This window comes from Rutidosis leptorrhynchoides, chromosome 11, assembly GCF_046630445.1.
Source record: "Rutidosis leptorrhynchoides isolate AG116_Rl617_1_P2 chromosome 11, CSIRO_AGI_Rlap_v1, whole genome shotgun sequence".
NCBI classification, from domain to species: domain Eukaryota; kingdom Viridiplantae; phylum Streptophyta; class Magnoliopsida; order Asterales; family Asteraceae; genus Rutidosis; species Rutidosis leptorrhynchoides.
In genome coordinates this window covers 376,222,573-376,247,400 of record NC_092343.1, presented here as the reverse complement: position 1 = coordinate 376,247,400, position 24,828 = coordinate 376,222,573, and the positions used below count along the sequence as shown (strand labels likewise).

Below are 24,828 nucleotides of genomic sequence, written 5' to 3'. Positions count from 1 at the left end.
TTCTGTACATCTAACTGTGGACAACTAGTTGTAGGTTACTAATGAGGACAGCTGACTTAATAAACTCAAATCATTAAAACGTAATAAAAAATGTTGAAAATATATTTTGAACATACTTTGATATATATGTACATATTTGTTATAGGTTCATGAATCGACCAGTGGCCAAGTCTTACTTCCCGACGAAGTAAAAATCTGTGAAAGTGAGTGTAACATACCAACCCATTATCCAACCGACAACGCTTAAATTTTTTTTTTTAAATCAGTCCAGTTTCAGGCATATGGAGCGCCGCTCCAAATAGGGGCGCGCCGCTCCAAAGTGGCCTGTCCACTTTCTTTTTATGCTTGTTCGTAAAACACATTCCGCAACACTTTTAAATGAAACAATTTATCATAACACGTCAATATAAGTAAACTAAGAGTTTCCCACAATAAAATCGAGTTATACAGCATCGGGCCCACATCGACCCAAATTACGACAAAGTGACCATTTCGACACATTTTAGTTTAATACAAAACATAGACCGAGCATGGCGATTGGGAATACACTACCCAATCCTAATCAAATCCGACATCACGTCTTCTAAAGCAAACTACGCAAGTCCACTAGTCCCGCACACTTACCCGAGCCATCCTCCACGCAAATCTATAAAAATGTAAACAACGAGAGGGTAAGCTAAAGCTTAGTGAGTAGAATAAATATATACATGCATATACAACTTACCTACTCGCAACCACGACATCACATAAATACATATAATCACATACCCTTTCGTATCATTAGCTAGTGTCATCGAATCGTACAACTAGCAACTTCATAAGCAATCAATAGCTAGTATCATCAAATCGTACAACTAGCAACATCATAAGCATAAATAATCATAATAATAATTAAATGCTACCAACAACAAATTATGAACCATGGTTAACCAAATCTTCGCAAGTGAATGACTTCGCGAAACAAGTCATCGATGTTCATAATAACCGTTAGCTTTCAAACGCGGCTATGGCATGCTAACTCCCGAGGTGATCCAAAAACGGCTATGGCATCACCCCCAAGTGTTCCAAAAACGGCTATGGAATCACTTGATCAATGTGTGAGTAAAACCCCGGCTATTACTCACAATGATGTGCACAAACACGGCTATGTGCAACAATTAATACTGGCAACAACGTGGGAGTAAAACACGGCTATTACTCACCACCATATGCACAAACACGGCTATGTGCATAATTATCAATTGGACAAAACGGCTATGTCCCACAACTATCAATATAGACAAAACGGCTATGTCCCACAACTATGGTCACAAGATTGGCTATGTGACACCATTAACACGGGCACATAAATCATATACGTACATACATAGATATTCCACTCACCTCGAAATGCCTGCACTAGTCATATATGTAAATCGTCTCTGAATGTAACCGAGCAAGCTCTTTACCTATAATACGCATATAGATATACAAACAATCAACATACATTCTCTATGAGAGAATTCGACTTCAACACCCTTAACCAAGGGTTTATACCTATCACCACAAACCGCCCATTTAGGCACCTACAAAGGACTTCACCAATTACCACTACGGGTGGTAATTCCAACCCATTCAAACAAGTACACACTAACACTTAATGTACTTGATCTTGCAAAATCAACCCATAAGTGCAACTCGACCCAAATTGCACTTAACCACCAAAGTTTGACTTCCATTGACCAAATTAGGTTTAACTCACTTTGACTTGTCAAATTACACACGAAGTACCTACAATCACTAACAACTGGTGATTGTATCTCAAAATCAACATTTGACACCAAAAATCAATAACACTTAACTCATTTCAACATAAAACCCATTTTGACCCATATTAGGGTTTACACCCCAAAATCAAGTCAACACAACACTAACATCACTAGTACACAAGTGTTCTAAGGTTTAACCAACACACGCAAGATCCAAACTTACAATTTAATCAATCGAAACCCTAAGTCGCCCATTTAGGCTTACTTACATGAATCTTACCCAAAACCCCCAAATTTCACAATAAAATGGGTTTATAATTCTAACTAACACAAACCCTAACTCAAACAAGAAATCAAACACTACAATTCGAATTAGGGTTTACCTCAAGCACCAAAACGAGCTCTAGTAGCTAGAAACACTAAGGAGAACCAAAACCCGCTTCCAATTTGGGCAAAAATCACCATCTTCATCATCCATTCAAGCTTTCTCTCTCTAGAACTCACTCTCTCTCTCTCAAAGATAAGATGGGAGTGTTTGTGGATGTCAAAATGATCCAAAAGTGGATCTAAAACTGCTCTAAGTGCCACAAATCCGTCCACAAGTGAAAGGACCAAAGTACCCCTCATTTAACCCTTTAAAAATGCTGAAAATTGCATCAGACGCGATCGGAGCGCCGCTCCAACCTTCAGGTCAGTTTTCAGTAACTTGTTTTTGCCATAACTTTTTGACCGTAGCTCCGTTTTCGATGAATCAAATATCGTTGGAAACATAATAAGATTTTCTTTCCAATGGTAAGGCTTTGAAACATCAACACAAACTTTATTTAGGGTTGAAAAGATGCGTACACACCTTGTCACTTCAGACAACGTCCAGTTTCCTTCGACGTTCGAGCAAGCAACACATACGTGCTTCGTACACTTCATACACGCATCGTACACCATAAATACATTATGTACAATAAATATTTGGGTCTTACAACTCTCCCCCACTTAAACTCGATCACTTCCTCGTGATCTTCATCACTCAACCCATCCGGACCTACACCTTATGGTCCTTCGACGTACTTTCGAACTCGAAGTCTACGAAATTTCCCGCAACGTGAAGATCTTACACCGCACTTAAGCGACCCTTCTGATGAATCACCCCCTTTCAACTTAAATCTCCATCCGCGATTTACCAAATCCACGAATTCGAGCACTAGAAACTTGCTCAATCCCTCACATCGGGAAGAACTCAACCAATCTCGTACCGAGATATCACCCCTTTAGTGTACCCTTAACGAGTACAGTGCCAATAGTGACCACGTCCCACAATAAGGTCAACATCCAAAACGACAAAGACCGAGTAAAAGTAAATCCTTACGAATAACACTTACCAATTAACATCCCTTCAAATTCTCTCGGCTATAACTCGCAACAAGCTACATCCTTAACTAAATCACCCAACGCGATCTACTAGGTCCACTACACCGTGAACCAAGTCTTGCATTAATCCAAATCGAGAAGGATTTATGTCGCATCAAACCTCCGGACTTCAACGACTCGTAAACCAGCCAATCAAGAATGTTCTATGAATCAAGAACTAACTTCCCCGGTCTCCACCACCGGGTCATTTCTTCGATGAAGAAATTTTGGTATCGCCAAATAATCACCCTAAGAACACAAACTTTCCCATCAATCGATCCGCACACGACCACCAGTCTCTGGATTAATCCAGGACGACGATAATACACCACGAGTTAGACGAAACATCAACACTCAACACAGGGTTTTTCCCCTAAACCCTGCAACACATCCATACAATACGGCTTCCTAGCACTAGCATGGAAACTATTCGTGTACTAGAATCCCGTCAACAGTGAATCATCATCACCTCAAATTCAAAATTTGCTACACGACCCATAAAATATTCACCAACGCCGGGTGAATCCTCCTGCCTAGACCGTCCTTTAAGGATGGCCTCGACATTTCAATGCAATCAACGGGTCACATCACTAGGGCAAACGCCCTCATAAACAAACGACATCCGCGCGTCTCTATGTGAGACAATAGGTATCAGCGCTCCGCGCCTCACAATCATCTATAAAGTGGAATAATCCACTGACGATTTCCACGATCACGTTTCCCGAAAGGGAAAATATAGTAACCATACCGAAATCGAACTCGTACCTACTCAACAGTACTATCCGGGTTTCGCACCAACCCAATTTTACATCACGAGAGCACCCGCAACGACAGTTACATTCTCTCACGTCCGTGATCTCAAACTTCACACTTGGTCTCATACCGCACTTGGTACTACACGACCACTTTACATAAGAAGACTTACACTCCCTTCGATCCCACCATCACAATCTTCACGCATAACATTCTGGAATTGTAACTCACAATCGTAAAGCACGATCTCGAGTCGACATTAACAACCCGTCAATCTTCCTCGTTAGGAACCCCGAATACCTATTGACGCTTAGTACGGTACACTCCGACCTTTCGGTATACATAACACCACTGTAGTTTTCCTCGGGCGGCAGTAAAAACTCCCCCACTTAGGATTTATCTCCCTATTCTCACCGCCAAGATGATAACATCCCGCAAAATTGTAATTCCACGTCGCACCTGACCACTCTCACCGTTGGTCATAAACATCAAATCACCGCAAATTCACATTAGGCTCTCAGAGCCGACATGCACAATCACTTGAGACGTCGTACACGCGACGACATCGCACCTTCATACCACAATTCACAACTAACTACCTTAATCGTTCGCAAGCGAACTCCACCAAAGTCCTACATATGCCTCTAGACCTAGGCATATGTCACTCTGCTTACTTAGTCGTGATTCTCAATCGAGATCACCCGACCTTCCACTCGACGAATCATTATCAACAATTGCCCATTCTCATGGAGAAGAGTGACCAATCCGACACAATAATTGCATCGACTGCAACATCAACGCTCCATCATAACCTTCGACCTAATCGACCATTAAGTCCATCACCGGCTCACCGGTCATCCTTACTCGTCTATCACATAAGAGCAACAAGATTCGCTCATCCACCTCTTCATAAGAAGTATTTATTGCAATGCTCCTAAACTTCGACTTTCGCAACCGTCGAATTACTATCACCCGTCGATCGCTAATTAAAATCTTCGATGCTTCCAAGGGTATCTCACAGGAACCCTAAGCACAAAGTGATCACACCATCACCGAAGTTGAACATTACACTAGCAGGTATAAGAAGGCACCTGACGCCGTGTCATGCAAACTCCCACCACAATCAACCGAGTTTTAGAAACTCGACTTTTAGGTTCCATACACCCGATGTCACCTATCTCTCTATAATAATGACCCGAAGTCATACCTACCCGGCAAACCTTACGGTTTATCATCTTATCGAAAGTTCCTAGCGATCACACGGTACCCGCAATTGTCCACAAGGCCAAACAATATAGCCTCACGAAACCCTTCATCTAACACTAAAGAGATGCTTGGGAACACCAAGTCTTACACTCTTTCGCACATCGACACAACCACGTCATCAAGGGGTATTCCGTTAGGAATGTTACACTAATATCCCCAACATGCTAACACACTACGCAATCACCGTCGTACGGGTCCCACTCCCATGAGTTTAATGACCCGAAGACTCCTCGATTTCTAAAAATTCCAAGGCGACTCACAACAAGAATCCTAACACGATTCTCTAACCACACACTCTACCGAGTGTAACTCAAACTACAATCATTAGACATGTCGCATTCCATTATGGAATTCAAGTCCTCGTCGCACACACGCAAACGTAAATTGGTCATCCAAGTTACGATGGGTAACTAAGACCAATAACAATCTCAACAGTGCACCTACTACTTAGGGTGACTAAGCACGCACCAAACTCGTGAGTTGGCTCGCTCACTTAACTAACCGAATCCATCGTACACTTCCCGACTCACAAAGAACCTGATGTGATAACAAGCACATCACTCGAGACTACTATATCCTAGGAACCAATAAAAGATACCTAATACGTCCCGTTCTACCCCAACCATGCCACGTTTCCTCCGTTCGGTACTTGTCATGTCATGCTTGGTGTCAAGATACACTTTCGTAATAATGGTGATCAATCACTATTACAAATGCGTACCTTACCATTTCCACATGGTCATGCAAAGTACTTTACCCGGACTGACGCAACATTCACACAAAATAACACTCGATAACTCCTAGTACCCGAATGACCCAAGTCCTTACCGTGAACTTGATCACTCAAACCGCCAAACATGCGAATCTCTCCAATAGATTCGTCCCTAGGACACCGCACCAAAAGATACCTGTATATATACACCAATATACAATAATAATAAACGTACACAAGTACACCACAACAACAAGTCAACCTACAACCTAGGTGACTATTACTAAAACAACGTCCAAGTTCGCCTACTTACATTAGGCACTAGCGATTTAAGGCACTAATTTACACACGAAATAGGGCCCCACAAAATTCCACATTGGACAAGCACAAGTCCTAGTTAGTCACCTACTCTAAGGCACTAACAAATCTCAATCCGACCCGTAATCCTACAAGTCCCGCAATTAACGCACCACTATCAATAAGTCTAAGACTAGGCACCTATTCTAAGGTCACCTAATTCCCTTAGACCATGCTCTGATACCATTTGTAACATCCCAACCCGTTATCCAACCGACAACGCTTAATTTTTTTTTTTAAATCAGTCCAGTTTCAGGCATATGGAGCGCCGCTCCAAATAGGGGCGCGCCGCTCCAAAGTGGCCTGTCCACTTTCTTTTTATGCTTGTCCGTAAAACACGTTCCGCTACACTTTTAAACGAAACAATTTATCATAACACGTCAATATAAGTAAACTAAGAGTTTCCCACAATAAAATCGAGTTTTACAGCACCGGGCCCACATCGACCCAAATTACGACAAAGTGACAATTTCGACCCATTTTAGTTTAATACAAAACATAGACCGAGCATGGCGATTGGGAATACACTACTCAATCCTAATCAAATCCGACATCACGTCTTCTAAAGCAAACTACGCAAGTCCACTAGTCCCGCACACTTACCCGAGCCATCCTCCACGCAAATCTATAAAAATGTAAACAACGAGAGGGTAAGCTAAAGCTGAGTAGAATAAATATATACATGCATATACAACTTACCTACTCGCAACCACGACATCACATAAATACATATAATCACATACCCTTTCGTATCATTAGCTAGTATCATCGAATCGTACAACTAGCAACTTCATAAGCAATCAATAGCTAGTATCATCAAATCGTACAACTAGCAACATCATAAGCATAAATAATCATAATAATAATTAAATGCTACCAACAACAAATTATGAACCATGGTTAACCAAATCTTCGCAAGGGAATGACTTCGCGAAACAAGTCATCGATGTTCATAACAACCGTTAGCTTCCAAATGCGACTATGGCATGCTAACCCCCGAGGTGTTCCAAAAACGGCTATGGCATCACCCCCAAGTGTTCCAAAAACGGCTATGGCATCACTTGATCAACGTGTGAGTAAAACACGGCTATTACACACAATCATGTGCACAAACACGGCTATGTGCAACAATTAATACTGGCAATAACGTGGGAGTAAAACACGGCTATTACTCACCACCATATGCACAAACATGGCTATGTGCATAATTATCAATTGTACAAAACGGCTATGTCCCACAACTATCAATATGGAAAAAATGGCTATGTCCCACAACTATGGTCACAAGATCGGCTATGTGACACCATTAACACGGGCACATAAATCATATACGTACATACATAGATATTCCACTCACCTCAAAATGCCCGCACTAGTCATATATGTAAATCGTCTCCGAACGCAACCGAGCAAGCTCTTTACCTATAATACGCATATAGATATACAAACAATCAACATACATTCTCTATGAGAGAATTCGACTTCAACACTCTTAACCAAGGGTTTATACCTATCACCACAAACCGCCCATTTAGGCACCTACAAATGACTTCACCAATTACCACTACGGGTGGTTATTCCAACCCATTCAAACAAGTACACACTAACACTTAATGCACTTGATCTTGCAAAATCAACCCATAAGTGCAACTCGACCCAAATTGCACTTAACCACCAAAGTTTGACTTCCATTGACCAAATTAGGTTTAACTCACTTTGACTTGTCAAATTACACACGAAGTACCTACAATCACTAACAACTAGTGATTGTATCTCAAAATCAACATTTGACACCAAAAATCAATAACACTTAACTCATTTCAACATAAAACCCATTTTGACCCATATTAGGGTTTACACCCCAAAATCAAGTCAACACAACACTAACATCACTAGTACATAAGTGTTCTAAGGTTTAACCAACACACGCAAGATTCAAACTTACAATTTAATCAATCGAAACCCTAAAGTCGCCCATTTAGGCTTACTTACATGAATCTTACCCAAAACCCCCCCAAATTTCACAATAAAATGGGTTTATAATTCTAACTAACACAAACCCTATCTCAAACAAGAAATCAAACACTACAATTCGGATTAGGGTTTACCTCAAGCACCAAAACGAGCTCTAGTAGCTAGAAACACCAAGGAGAACCAAAACCCGCTTCCAATTTGGACAAAAATCACCATCTTCATCATCCATTCAAGCTTCCTCTCTCTAGAACTCACTCTCTCTTTCTCTAAGATAAGATGGGAGTGTTTGTGGATGTCAAAATGATCCAAAAGTGGATCTAAAACTGCTCTAAGTGCCACAAATCCGTCCACAAGTGAAAGGACCAAAGTACCCCTCATTTAACCCTTTAAAAATGCTGAAAATTGCATCAGACGCGATCGGAGCGCCGCTCCAACCTTCAGGTCAGTTTTCAGTAACTTGTTTTGGCCATAACTTTTTGACTGTAGCTCCGTTTTCGATGAATCAAATATCGTTGGAAACGTAATAAGATTTTCTTTCTAATGGTAAGGCTTTAAAACATCAACACAAACTTTATTTGGGGTTGAAAAGATGCGTACACACCTTGTCACTTCAGACAACGTCCAGTTTCCTTCGACGTTCGAACAAGTAACACGTACGTGCTTCGTACACTTCATACACGCATCGTACACCATAAATACATTATGTACAATAAATATTTGGGTCTTACAGTGAGTTATAGTCCCACTTTTAAAATCTAATATTTTTGGGATGAGAATACATGCAGTTTTATAAATGTTTTACGAAGTAGACACAAGTAATTGAAACTACATTATATGGGTGAATGATCGAAGCCGAATATGCCCCTTTTTCTTGGTAGCCTAAGAAGTAGTAAACCAAACTAATTGACGCGAATCCTAAAGATAGATCTATTGGGCCTAACGAACCCCATCCAAAGTACCGGATGCTTTAGTACTTCGAATTCGTTTTTTATCATGTCTGATGGATTTCTAGAAATGATAGGGGATATTCTTATATGCATCTTGTTAATGTCGGTTACCAGGTGTTCACCATATGAATGATTTTTATCTCTATGTATGGGATGTATATTGAAATATGAAATCTTGTGGTCTATTATTACGATTTGATAAATATATAGGTTAAACCTATAACTCACCAACATTTTTGTTGACGTTTAAAGCATGTTTATTCTCAGGTGATTATTAAGAGCTTCCGCTATTGCATGCTAAAATATGGACAAGATTCGGTGTCAGCATGATTGTATAATATTGTTTAAAACTGCATTCGAGATTTACTTTGTTGTAACATATTAATATTGTAAACCAATATGTATTGGTAGTGTGTAAGTGTGATATTTTTAGATTATCATTTCTTGATAATCTAGGTGGTGTCTTTTTAACCTTGTCGATATAATAAAGGTTATGGTTTGTTTTAAAAACGAATGCAGTCTTTGAAAAATGTCTCATGTAGAGGTCAAAACCTCGCAAAGAGATCAATTAATATGAAACGTTTATAATCAATATGAACGGGACATTTCAATGGACGCCATCTTCCACCACCCGTCTTTCACTCTCTCTTCTCTCTCTTAAGTTTAAACGTGAACCACCACCACATCAAACCCACTTTTTGTTGTTGTCGCTTGCTGTTATATTCTGGCCGAACACCATCATTTAAACCATATTAACCATCATGATCATCACCACTGCTACTCTAATCATCACCATAGCACCACCTCACTCTATATATATATATATATATATATATCTCACTCTCTCACTCTTCTCTGTGTTGTTAGAAACCGTCACAGATTACCATGGTTCTACCATCTTCACTACCCCATTCGACCACCACCATCACCTGCTTAGTCTGTTTCTGTTCGACCAATAACCACTACCATCACTTTGAAAATCAACCACGATCACCTTCGTAAAATCATCACAGGTTGCTGTGTACTCAGCCTTCAGTTTTGATCGAATAACACAAACCTAAAACCTGCAATTGTAATCGAAAAAATAAACTGTTGTGCTGCTGCTAACCGCTTGTTTCTGGTTACGTTTGAAGACCACCGTACCACCACCAAACCACCGTAAACAGTTGCGGCTGCTATACATGTTTTCTGCTGCTATCGTAATTTTTTTTTAAACCGTGAACCTGACCGATCGATTAATGTTATTGAATGAGCATTGGGTTAGTTTAACTGATTATGAATTGGACTTGACACTTGGGCCAAGAGCTTTTAAATTTGCTATTGGGCCATAATTTGATAGTTGGGCTTGTGTGTATTGGACCGTATGAATTTTTCTGTTGGGCCGACTTTCTGCTGAAAAACGAATTATGATGATGATGAGTATAAAGAAGGAAAACGGACGGATATATTGGTTAAAAGATTTAGTTTAAGAATTGTTCCAGAAAAACTGAATTTCTTGGATGGTTAAGGGTGTTTGGGTTTAATCAAGAGGTCTCAAGTTCGAGCTCGGGCAGTGGCATTTTTTTTTAAAAAGCTTGATACTTGGAGGTAGTGACATTATTTTTATTATTTTTTTTACTTATTATTATTATTATTATTATTATTATTATTATTATTATTATTATTATTATTATTATTATTATTATTATTATTATTATTATTATTATTACAACTAAACTATTATCATAATTATCACTAGCAGTAAAATTATTAGTTTTATTATTATTATTATTATTATTATTATTATTATTATTATTATTATTATTATTATTATTATTATTTTCAAATCTAGTTATTATTATTATTATTATTATTATTATCATATTCTTATTATTATAATCATTATTCTTACAAATATTAATATTAGATTTTTAATATATTATTTTCACATTTATTAAAGTATATATATCATATAAGTATTATAACAAATAATAAGGATTAATATAATAATATATAAGGATATTAATCTATATATATTATAAAATATATATAAACTTAGTTGATTAATATTACAATGTGTTAATATATATATTTGACATAGGTTCGTGAATCCGAGACCAACCCTACACTTGTTCAATGACGTCATATGTCTTTTTTACTACGAAATACAGTATTGTGAGTTCATTTGCTCCCTTTTACTCTTTATATTTTTGGGACTGAGAATACATGCGCTGTTTTTACAACTGCTTTATTAAATGCCTTTGAAATCTATATTTTTGGACTGAGATGCTTTTATAAATGTTTGACGAGATAGACACAAGCAAAACATTTCTCGAATGAATTATTATGCAGACAGAAGTTCTGTTGATTATTATTGAATTAGTTGGACGTGATAATTGTCACTAATTGTTGTGAATATTTTTCCCTGATTATTATTGCCTGGTAACCTAAGAATTAGAATCGGGTATGGCCGTAATTCACGCGAATCTTAAAGGTAGCTACCGGGTTTAACACCCCCACCCAGAATGTTCACTAGACGGAAGAGCTAGTGGGCGTGGTGTTTAGTACTTCGAGGTTTATATATATTATACAGATGAGATGTTCTGTTTTGGGGATATTATTGATGCGCATTGTATGTTAAGGTCGGTTACCAAGCCAAGCAATGAATGAAAAGTGAATGTTTTGTATCGAGAGAATGATTTTATACACAGGTTATGTGTATGATATTTTTGTACACGAGATATGTGTACGGTTACTAAGATTTATGAAAATGGTTTCGTACACGAGATAGGTGTACTGTATTTGAATCTTGTGGTCTATCAAAATGATGAATTTTATTGTTTACGATAAACTTATGAACTCACCAACCTTTTGGTTGACACTTTAAAGCATGTTTATTCTCAGGTATGAAAGAAATCTTCCGCTGTGCATTTGCTCATTTTAGAGATATTACTTGGAGTCATTCATGACATATTTCAAAAGACGTTGCATTCGAGTCGTTGAGTTCATCAAGATTATTATTAAGTCAATTATAGTTTGATATATTATGAAATGGTATGCATGCCGTCAACTTTCGATGTAATGAAAGTTTTTCTTTTAAAAACGAATGCAATGTTTGTAAAATGTATCATATAGAGGTCAAGTACCTCGCAATGAAATCAACTATTGTGAATCGTTTATAATGTATATGAACGGGTCCTTTCAGTATCTCTTGTTGAAAACATTTTCTATTCGTAAACGTTTCCGTTTTATAACAATATTCGTATTTTTACCAATATAAAAATAAAATGAATCATTACGGGTCGTGTTTAACAGTCTTAAAATTTACGAGTTACTAGTATATAGTCCATTCGTCCCATTATAATTATGTTCTGAATTTTGAATGCCTTTTTTCAATTTTCACTTTAAATATTTTTAATTGTTTATATAACACTATGTACTTGATAAAGATTATATGAATTGATTGAACTCAAAATGTATTTTTTTTATTAGTAAAACCTCATCGAATATCATATAACATAAATAATAAGATTGTAAAAAAAAAAAAAAAAAATTGAAAGTCAAAACACGACATTTTTGAATGGGAAATTGATGAAAATACACTTTTTTTTAAGGCTTCAAACAAAATACATTTTTTTAAAAAAAATTGCCTTTTTACACCATTCGGTAGACCGGATTTCTGTCTACCACCTTTATCTGTCGTCTACTACCATTTTTACAAAGTAGTAGACAGTAACAACAAGGTAGTAGACAGTGAGAACAAAGCAGTAGACAGCCAATTACAAGGTAGCTGACCGTCTACTGCCTTGTTGTTACTGTCTACTACCTTGTTGTAGGTGTCGACTAATATGTATTATTGGTGTCGACACCTACAACAAGGTAGTAGAAAATAGCAACAAGGCAGTAGACGGTCAGCTACCTTGTAATTGGCTGTCTACTGCTTTGTTCTCACTGTCTACTACCTTGTTGTTACTGTCTACCACTTTGTAAAAATGGTAGTAGACGACAGATAAAGGTGGTAGACAGAAATTCCGTCTACCGAATGGTGTAAAAAGACAATTTTTTTTTAAAAAGTGTATTTTGTTTGAAGGCTTAAAAAAGGTGTATTTTGAACAATTTTCCTTTTTGAATGTGAGACATACTAAAATAAGAAAATAGATCTATAAACAGAAAACAAAACAGGGTAGTGTTCATATGGAATCAGTAACTGAAAAAATGTTGGCCCAATAGTGAATGGGCTGGATCAAAATATATATTGAGTTTAGATTGGACTCATGAAATGGGCCACGTATGATATAAATTGACCATGTGCAACGTCAGAGACCTGATTTTGAACCTTCATCAAGTCACTACTCTTAAAAGTATTCATCATTAGAAAAAGTATTTAACTGCACAACAAGAATTTATCCTATCTGCAAATTAAACAACATAAAAAGTTAGTATTATTACAAAATACCACCTCCGTCTCATACAAGACCGAGTACGCTACAAGACCGAGTACGCGGGTCGAGGGACCCACTACTCAGAGTTACATATGTCCACTTTGAAATTACACAAAGTTTTTAAGAAATCTTACTAACTTTATTCTCCAACAATAAAATATTTTATCTCTCAACTATAACCTTTTTTGATTGGTTGAAATATAATATAGACAGTTGAAATGTGACATCTCAGAATAGTATTGTGGACGCTTGAGATGTGACGAAGGGAGTATAAGTTACTAGTGTGTGATTAGTCGTTTTCGAAGTACCAGATATAAGTTACTAATGCGTGATTAGTCGTTTTGGATGTACCAAATATATAAGTTACTAATGTGTAATTACTCGTTTTAGATGTACCAAATATAAGTTACTAGTGTGCGATTAGTCTAACATCCGTGGTATTAGGTATTTGTTATTTGTTATTGTTACTATTATTGTAGTGTGTGAATAGTCGAATTTATCCTATATGATTGATGATTCACATGCATGTACCAAATAGTAGTTGTTAAATTGCTTTTGTACCTTGTTTGGAAGACGTTTTGGATCATCTTGCCAGGCGATTCGCGTGCAGCATATTCCAACTGATCCATTTCATCGGCCTTCAGCTTCCAACCAAGAGCTCCCAGATTCTCTTCGACTTGTTTAACAGACTTGACTCCTGGTATCGGAATAGTCGCTTTACATATGCACCAATTTATTGCAACCTGACAATGCATTAGCATACGAATGATGGTCCTGATATCCTCACGAGAGATCTTAGTTCAAATCTCACTAATAAACATATCTACGGGAAAGGGCCGGAAACAGTCACGAGTTAATCCAGTTAGGCCACGTATACCAGAGTAAAATTATACACCCACTATCGGTAGTCTTAAATAGGGAAAACCTTAACTGTGTACCCGTTTTGTTAATGCAACATGTAACCTCGTATGCTAACAATTTATCGCGTGCATATACGAAGTTTGACTTGGGGAGTACTCGGCAACTCGGGGAGTACTCGAGGAGTACTCAGACGTTGACCAAGATTGACGTTGACCGATTTTTGACCGATTTTCCGAGCTTTGACCATTTTTGACCGATTTTCCGAATAATTCCGAGTTTGACCAATTTTGACCGAGATCTCACCAAGTACGCGACGAGTGATTCCAAGTTTTGCGACACTGCGTATACTAGAGTAAAATAACTCGGCCGTAGTCTTAACAGGGAAAACCTTATTTGTGTACTCGTTTTGCCAAAGCGACATTTAAAATCGTATGCTAACAATTTGGTGTGTGCGTACACAAAGTTTTCCAAAGTCAGTCGGTTAATAAACAAGGAAGAATCGGTTACCTGTGGTACAGTTTTCCCCCTCTTTTGTGCAATTTCTTTTAATGCGATTAACAATGGTTCCACCCCTGGAATAATTTGTTTGAACAGAAAACTCCTGTCATGCATAACATTGAAGAGTGCAAAGAAATTAAAATTTGATGTTTTCGTATTGAGTAGCAATATGTAGCGAGAAGAAAAACAAGGGTACGCACCTTGGTCCACGTGGAAGATTAGAAGGTGTGTACTTGCCGGTAAGCATGCCAAGGCCTAACGGACTATAAGATATTACACGAATTCCTAATGAATCACATATCGTCTTGATTTCCATTTGATCTTCACCCATGCTCAACAACGAAAATTGCACCTAAAATCATTTTAATCAAGAGATTACTTCTTAAAAAACAATAACAACAATACCCAATCCTGCGGGACCCACGAGGCATGGTTAGGTAATCGTGGATAATGATAATGGTTAGTTAGATACCTGAGCCGTTAACAAGGGAACTCCCCGTTCCTTGAGGTAATCATGGATTTTGACTAGCTGTTTTGGTCCATAGTTGCTCACTCCAACTGCTCGAACCAAACCCTGAATGCTATGTATCCATCAGTATGAAACTCAACACATAAGATAAAAATTCTGGTCAAATTTGTTGGACTTGTGTGAAGAAATTGAGGCCATAATGTAACCTAAGAAAATGGCCACAACCTCCTACATGATTAAAACTGTATCATCAGTCCAATAACTAACAAGAGTACGTCCTTTTTTTGTTGAGGTCAAAGTCAAAAATGAAATCAACGAGTTCTGAATAGATGACCCAAAAACTTAAAAGTGCTTATGTCCTATCAGGAACTCATCAATCTTGACGTTCTGAGTTCGAGTCCCGCCGTTGACAAAAAGGGTGTGTGTTTGCTGTTAAATAAAGATAAATTATTTAATAACCTTGTCATACATTGCAACTAAACCATCCCAAAGAGCGCGTTCTTGAAAAGGAGCATAGTTCGCAGTTGACCAATGTAGTTGCGCTATTCCAATCTGCTCAATTTGCAGCCTATCCAAAGAAGACCTGTAAATAAACGAAAGTTTCTACATTTATAATGAACAAGACACTTCAAGATCACCATTTTAATGTAAGTTTTACATATAATTTTAACAAATGATTCTCGCATATAAAGATCGGTTCATATAATTTATACTTGCAAGCGTTGACGAATTGGTTAGGGGTCAAACGCCAAGGATATGCAGCAAACTTTGTAGCAATAACAATGTTATCGCGAACTTGTGCTTGTCCTAAAGATTCAATTAACAAACAAATTATTATTATTAATTAGATTGATTAAACATTAATGTTATGTTATTGGGCTACAAATATTACCTTGATAGTTGGCAATGAACTTGCCAAGAAGCTTTTCACTTTGGCCATTTAACTTGCCGGTACCGTAAGAATCGGCGGTGTCGAAAAGGTTAATACCGTTATCGAGAGCTAAGTTAAATAACTGTTCAAGTTCAGTGTCCATAGATTGTTGGTATCCCCAAAGTAATTGGTTGCCCCATGCCCATGTTCCAAAACCCATTGGCGATATGCTCATGGGGCCCACTTTCACCTATCATTTCAATTACTCGTTACTCGTGAGCCTTACACGTACACGTACACATGAAATGAAACTAGTTAATTGAAAATTAAAATATGAAACAGGCCGGTAACAACCTACCTTGTTGTTCTTCTGCCATGGCCAGTCAAGGCGAAGTGGGATTTTGATAGATGGCGGTGTAAATATTGCATAAGGAATGATGGTTGAAGACGACGATATTGAAACGGCGACCATTGGAGTTTTAAGTTTGGAAGAAGGTAACTGGTGCCATCCTTTGAATGTTAACCGCTTATTTTTTTTTTTTTTTTATGACGATAAGGTCAAGAAAATCAAGACAATTCAAATTATATATAAAAATATATAAATCTAGAATAGAAAAATTAAAATTGACAGCTGTGGGATTTGAACCCACGCCCTTTCGGACCAGAGCCTAAATCTGGCGCCTTAGACCACTCGGCCAAACTGTCATGTTGTAAAACGATTAACATTCGTTATATATAATAAACATATATAACTTTCGAAGAAATACGATTAATTGTTTCGAGTAGTTGTATACGAAATTTTAGGAAGCAAATGAAAGAATTGTTTATTAATGTAAAATAAAAGGATAAAAATGTATAGGTAAGCTTACCTTACAGATGGATATATGGTATACAGATTAGAGCTTGGTTGTTGACTTGCTGTTGCTCGAGTATTGAGAAAATGCGGAAACATTGAATAGCAAAATTGTTGATAGAAATTGCAGGAAAAATGAAGAGTGACTGTGTGAACACTTTTTACTCACAGGTTGCAGGAAAAGTGTAGACTGGTTGTGTGAACACTTTAACTATTATTATTGGGAAACTTGTTTTTATACATCCAAAAATACCCTACGGAGTATAATATATTCTATCAAAAAAATTAGTGTAAGACATGATTTAAAGGTATTTTAGAAACTTTGATTGAGATCAACTAAAAACATTGGTTAGAAATATTAATTCTCATTATTATTATTATCACCGTCACTATTTCAATATTATTATTTAAATATGAGTTTAAATGATGAAGAGTAAAAGATGCATATGTATTTAATCAACTTAAAATTAACATTATTGGTTTTTTAAATTTACGCGATTGGTTCCTGAAGTTTGTCTCATATTGCACAATAGTCACTTATCATACTTTTTTTGCTTCGTTGGACACTGAGGTTCTCATTAGTTACACAGTTGGTCCCTCTCACTAATGAACATCAACTTTTCCGTTAAATTTAGGCATGTTCCTTTCACGTGAGAGTATTTTTGTTATTTCAGTTTCGTCTTTTCTTGCCATAACTTTTTCTCATAACTTGTAAGTTAACTATGTCAAAAAGGTGCACATATTCAAACCAACAAGACAAAACTTAAGAACATAAATCTAAATCCAATGGCTTTTAATTCACGATAACTCTTACTCACCAACACTTACGATAGTGTCCAAATCAAAAAGTCGAAATCATGTACACTGATTTATTGTCAAGATCAAGACATCAAAACAGACGTAGAGATTTGTACATTAGTAGGAAGATTAAGACATCAAAATAGATGTAGAATTTTTTATTTCGGGTTTGAGAGGTTCTTTTCGATGTTTGTTGTATTGCTTTAGATGGTTTCTAATCTCCCGTTCATTAAGGAGATTGGATACTGTTGGTCTCGATTTAACAACAAGAAGTATTGTTGAGGGGGTGAATACAATTCTGTTGCCAATCAAAGGGTTTTAACAGTTAAGTAAATAATTAAGCAAATAATTAAATCAGAGTTAAGTTAATTTTCAAGTTATTCTTTTATTGATATAACCTCAAAGAATCACTATTATCTTATAGCGGAATTGATAATAGGTTGATACAGATTATGCCTTGATAACTTAGAAAACTCTTAAGCATATTGATAATGCTAAAAATGAACATATATTTCATAGCATTATCCTCCAAGAAAGACAAGTTTTTGGTTGCAATTGTTCTATTTACAAGTGATATTCGTTTAAATAATAAAAGGTGAAGACAAAAGACAGATTCGACGAATTGAAGACGCAAACGACCAAAAAGCTCAAAAGTACAAAGTACAATCAAAGTGGTTCAAATTATTGATGAAAAACGTCTCAAAATTACAAGAGTACAAGACGCGAAACGCAAAATACAAGATATTAAATTATACGCAAGGACGTTCGAAAATCCGGAACCGGGACCAGAGTCAACTCTCAACGCTCGACGCAACGGAGCAAAAATTACAAGTCAACTATGCACATAAATATAATATAATATATAAATAATTCTTAAAATTATTTATATATTATATATATTTATTTAAAACCGTCGGCAAGAAGCAAACAAACTCATGTGAGCTGGAAAAGCAGGCCATGCGATCGCATGGCCTGGAAGTGAAAAATCCATGCGATCGCATGGCACCAGATACCTGGTCACATCTATAAATTTCAGCATTTTCGGACGAATGAACACATCTTTTTCTCTTCTTCATCTATCAACGTATATATATATATATATATATATATATATATATATATATATATATATATATATATATATATATATATATATATATATATATATATATATATATATATATTATAATTTTAATTTTAATTTTAATAATAAGGGTATGTTAGCGAACGTTGTAAGGGTGTAAGTCGAAATTCTGTCCGTGTAACGCTACGCTATTATTAATCATTGTAAGTTATGTTCAACCTTTTTAAATTAATGTCTCGTAGCTAAGTTATTATTATGCTTATTTAAGCCGAAGTAATCGTGATGTTGGGCTAAATATTAAGATTGGGTAATTGGGCTTTGTACCATAATTGGGGTTTAGATAAAAGAACGACACTTGTGGAAATTAGACTATGGGCTATTAATGGGCTTTATATTTTTTAATTAAATGATAATTTGTTAATTTAATATAAAGATTTACAATTGGACGTACCTATAAATAACCATATACACTCTATCGGACACGATGGGCGGGATATTTATAAGTACTAATAATCGTTCATTTAACCGGACATGGGAATGGATTAATAGTTAATGGACTTATTAAAACAGGGGTGAATTATATACAAGGACACTTGGTGTAATTATAGTTTAAGTCCCCAATTAGTTGGAATATTTGACTTCGGATATAAGGATAATTTGACGAGGACACTCGCACTTTATATTTATGACTGATGGACTGTTATGGACAAAAACCAGACGGACATATTGAATAATCCAGGACAAAGGACAATTAACCCATGGTAATAAACTAAAAATCAACACGTCAAACATCATGATTACGGAAGTTTAAATAAGCATAATCCCTTTATTTCATATTTAATTGCACTTTTAATTATCGCATTTTATTTACTGTCATTTTATTGCACTTTTAATTATCGTACTTTTATTTATCGCAATTTCATTATCGTTATTTACTTTACGCTTTAAATTAAGTTATATTTATTTTTAATATTTTACATTAGGTTTTAACTGCGACTTAAGTTTTAAAATCGATAAACCGGTCATTAAACGGTAAAAAACCCCCCTTTTATAATAATAATAATACACACACACACACACACACACACACACACACACACACACACACATATATATATATATATATATATATATATATATATATATATATATATATATATATATATATATATATATATATATATATATATATATATATTCACAAATATAGTTGTTAAAAATATAGCGTTAAAATTGGCAAGTTCCCTGTGGACGAACCGGACTTACTAAAAACTACACTACTGTACAATTAGGTACACTGCCTATAAGTGTTGTAGCAAGGTTTAAATATATCCACTCTATAAATAAATAAATAACTTGTGTAAAATTGTATCGTATTTAATAGTATTTTGTAGTAAAAATATAACTATTTCGTATACGCCTCGCATAACAATCAGTATTTTTGGCGCCGCTGCCGGGGAACTTGCTTAACCGCCGGAAGCGAAACGCTATATATATAAAAAAAAAATTATTAAGTTCTTTGTATAAAAATATACGTTTTAAATATTAAAAAATACAAAAATATAAAAAGAAAAATATCTATATATTTATTTTTAAGATTTTGTTTAAAATATATAAAGTTAAAAAGTATTTTTATTTCTATTTTAGTTTTTAAATATAAGTATTTTATTATTTTATATAAATATTTATTTATATTAAAAACAGAAAAACAGAAAAAAAAATATATTTAAAGTAATCGGGCCGAGGACTGTAGCAGCCCAACACCTGGCCCGAAACCCTACTCCATGCGACCGCATGAATTTATAACGCGAAGACCATGCGATCGCATGACTTGATTTGACAGGCCTGGTAACCTCAGCCGACAGATTAGGGTTAGGATTATTTAATAATTATTATTAATTATTTAGTTAATTAGGGTTTAGTTATTTTAATTAATTAGTTTTAGTTATATTATTTTTGTATTTTTAGTTTTAATTAGTTTTATTAAAAACTTAATACTTTTATAAATAAATAATATAAAAATAATATTTTTATAAAAATTGTATTTTTTTACAACTTTAAGTTTATTTTTATATTTTGTATCTTTTTATTTGTTTTAGCGTAATATTTGTATTTTTCGTTCGTAATTAGTTTTAATTCATAGTTTTTGCCATAGTTATTTTTATTTCTCGATTTTTAGGCTTTGCCGTAAAATCCCTTAAGTGCTTTTTCTTTAGATTAAAATTTAGACGCCATAGAATTTTACGACGTCACTTATCGCCTAAATATTTTATAAGTTTTAGTACCTTTTTAAGTTATTGCCTTTTTGGAGATAGTATTTCGCTAAGCTTTAATACTTTTAGACGCAACTTTTAATTCTTACTTTTTAGACTTTTAAGTTTCGACGCGCTATGTTTTTTTTTCTTCTTTTTATTATTTTTTGACGCTTATTTTCTTATTTTTATTTTTCGACATTTTTCGACGCGCTCTTTTTCTTTCTTATTTCTCGACGCTCTAGATTTTTAAGACATAGAATTTTCTATTTCTTCTCAAAAATTTCTTTAAATTTCAAAGAAGAATTATTTTAAGTGGTTAAATTGATAGACATCCAAAATTTTCTGCTTCGTAGTAATAGTTGGATTTGTTAGTGGCTGAGTTGTGAGCTTCCGATTTAAAGGGTTCTGGCTCCCAGCTACATCTTTTGGCTATTCGAAACGTGGCCAAAAGCAGAAAAGTCTATTAATTTGATAACTTATATAATTTTTATCTTTTATAACTAATAGGATATTCAGTGAATGCACCGATCAAAACGTTCACCACCTTTTATACGTTCACCACCTGTAACTCGATCAAGACATCTAGCCAATATTGTCGCCATTGATTTTTCTTTAGAATCGTCATCCATTCGACCAAGTACTCCAATTCAAATTTCTGATAATCCATTTTTTGAACCCGACCTCACAATTGAGAATCCGGAGGATATTCAGGGACAATTCAAAGATCCTGAACCATTAATCTTTCCGCCGAATCCACCAATCATTCAAACGGAGATTGTCGAGGAACAACCCATTAAATCAGAATCCTCTAGTGATTCAGATTCAACAAATTCAATCATGGAAAATCTGGAACCTCTAAGTATGGAAGACCGAATGCGAGCTAAACGCACTGGCCAAGGTCACGCAATTACTCAACCAGACATTAATGCGCCAGATTATGAAATCAAAGGACAAATCTTACACATGGTAACTAATCAATGCCAATTTAGTGGTGCGCCGAAGGAAGATCCAAATGAACATCTTCGAACCTTTAATAGGATCTGTACTCTATTTAAAATAAGAGAAGTGGAGGATGAACAGATATATCTCATGTTATTTCCCTGGACTTTAAAGGGAGAAGCCAAAGATTGGTTAGAATCGTTACCTGAAGGGGCGATTGATAGATGGGATGTTTTAGTTGAAAAATTTCTTAAACAATTCTTTCCGGCATCTAAAGCCGTAAGACTTCAAGGAGAAATTGTTACGTTCACACAAAAGCCAAATGAAACTCTATATGAAGCGTGGACAAGATTTGGAAAGTTATTAAGAGGATGTCCGCAACATGGTTTAGACACTTGTCAAATAGTACAAATATTCTACCAAGGATGCGACATCACTACAAGAAAAGACATCGATATAGCAGCTGGTGGTTCTATTATGAAGAAAACCGCAACTGACGCTTACAAAATTATTGATAACACTGCTTCCCAATCACATGAGTGGCACCAAGAAAAAGATATCGTTAGATCATCTAAAGCAGCTAGAGCCGATTCTAGCCATTACTTTGATTCCATTTCTGCAAAGATAGATGCTGTCGAGAGACGAATGGAAAAGATGACTAAAGATATTCACTCAATAAGAATTAGTTGTGAGCAGTGTGGAGGACCACATTTAACAAAAGATTGTCTCAGTATTGAACAAACAATGGAACAAAGAGAGAATGTTTCATACATGAACCAAAGGCCTGGAAATAATTATCAAAATAATTATCAACCGCCAAGACCAATTTACAATCAAAATCAGAATTATAATCGAAATGTTCCATACAACAACCAATAAGGTCCTAGCAACCAACAAGTATCCAACAATACTTACAATCAGCAAAGACCTATTTTTCAAAACAAACCACCACAAACCGATGATAAAAAGCCAAATTTAGAAGATATGATGTCAAAGCTAGTTGAATCTCAAACGCAGTTTTTCACATCTCAGAAACAAACCAATGAACAAAATGCTCAAGCATTTAGAAATCAACAAGCTTCTATTCAAAATTTGGAAACCTAGCAAGGTTAATAGGTGAAAGAAAACCGGAAAGTCTACCTAGCGATACAAATGCTAACCTCCGGAATGAAACAGCTAAAGCCATCACCACAAGAAGTGGTATTACACTTAAACCACCTGAAATACCTATAATTTTTGATGACGCTATTCCTACACCACAAGAACCACAACCTGAACAAGAGAAGGAAACAGAACCGGTAGTTGAAAAGGTTAATGAAGATAACACAATTAAGGCTAAACCTTATGTTAAACCATACCAACCACCACTTCCTTACCCGAGTAAAATGAGAAAAGAGAGACTTGAAGCCGAGTAATCCAAATTCTTGGATATGTTTAAACAGATAAATGTAAATCTTCCTTTCATTGATGTAATTTTAGGAATGCCTAGATATGCTAAATTCTTGAAAGATCTAATCACAAATAGAAAGAAAATGGAAGAACTCTCGGCTGTTACTATGAATGCTAATTGTTCTGCAGTGCTGTTGAATAAGATACCAGAAAAATTATCTGATCCAGGAAGTTTCACAATTCCATGTTTTTTGGGTAGTCTTAGTTCAATAGAAGCATTGGCAGACTTAGGTGCTAGTATAAATTTAATGCCGTATTCATTATACGCTAAACTAGACCTTGGAGAATTGAAACCAACAAGAATAAGTATACAACTAGCCGATCGATCAGTAAAATATCCTAGAGGGATAATGGAAAACATGCTAGGTAAAGTTGGTATTTTAGTATTTCCAGTAGATTTTGTTATTCTGGACATGAAAGAAGATTCTCGAGTTCCTCACATATTAGGAAGACCATTCTTAAACATGGCTAAAGCAATAATAGACGTGTTCGGTAAGAAACTGACCCTAAGTATAGAGGACAAGAGTGTTACCTTTTCAGTTGATAGAGCAATGCAACAACCGCAATCTGCAGATGATACATGTTATTATATTCAAACTATAGGTTCACATGCAGAATTGTTAGAAGAATTTCTAGAATTACAAGGAACAGGAGAATGTTCTTTAGGAGAAGGAACTGAACCAATTGATGAAACTGAAATGTTAGCTACACTTATGGCTAATGGATATGAACCAACAACAGAAGAAATTCAAATGCTAAAAGAAGAAGACAGATATCGATATAAATCATCGATAGAAGAACCACCGAAATTAGAGTTAAAGCCACTTCCAAACCATTTGGAATATGCTTATTTACATGGTGAATCTGAATTACCTGTAATAATATCGTCTTCTCTTACTGAAAATGAAAAATCACAACTCATTTCTGTGCTAAAAGCTCATAAACCAGCTATTGCATGGAAGATTCATGACATTAAAGACATAAGTCCTTCGTATTGCACACATAAAATCCTTATGGAAGAAGGTCATAAAACGTATGTGCAACGTCAACGAAGACTAAATCCTAATATGCAAGATGTTGTTAAGAAAGAAATAATTAAACTGCTAGATGCAGGTTTAATTTATCCAATTTCTGATAGTCCATGGGTAAGCCCAGTTCAATACGTACCT

The 24,828-nt window shown here is 35.7% G+C and overlaps 1 protein-coding gene and 1 non-coding gene across 2 annotated transcripts; both read right to left on the bottom strand.

The window, feature by feature from the left end:
• Positions 1-13,277: 13,277 nt before the first annotated feature.
• Positions 13,278-16,814, bottom strand: LOC139876627 (pyridoxal reductase, chloroplastic-like). The gene is made up of 9 exons (XM_071863967.1): positions 16,640-16,814; positions 16,303-16,531; positions 16,124-16,217; positions 15,870-15,993; positions 15,414-15,515; positions 15,142-15,293; positions 14,951-15,044; positions 14,144-14,325; positions 13,278-13,552 (listed from the first exon to the last, which is right to left on the bottom strand). Exons 1-9 carry the CDS (start codon positions 16,751-16,753, stop codon positions 13,549-13,551), a joined length of 1,095 nt encoding a protein of 364 aa, XP_071720068.1. The 5' UTR covers positions 16,754-16,814; the 3' UTR covers positions 13,278-13,548.
• Positions 16,815-16,906: 92 nt separating this feature from the next.
• TRNAL-UAG (transfer RNA leucine (anticodon UAG)) lies at positions 16,907-16,986 on the bottom strand. Its single transcript has one exon. It is a non-coding gene; the product is annotated as a tRNA-Leu (tRNA).
• Positions 16,987-24,828: the final 7,842 nt, after the last annotated feature.

Bases quoted from the DNA above. Each gene is read 5' to 3' on its own strand.
- LOC139876627 (XM_071863967.1), bottom strand. From the start codon at position 16,753: ATGGTCGCCGTTTCAATATCGTCGTCTTCAACCATCATTCCTTATGCA. The intron at 16,218-16,302 runs GTAATATTTGTA...TTGAATCTTTAG, and splicing joins GTTCATTGCCAACTATCAAG to GACAAGCACAAGTTCGCGAT. The intron at 15,294-15,413 runs GTATCTAACTAA...AAATGATTTTAG, and splicing joins TTCCCTTGTTAACGGCTCAG to GTGCAATTTTCGTTGTTGAG.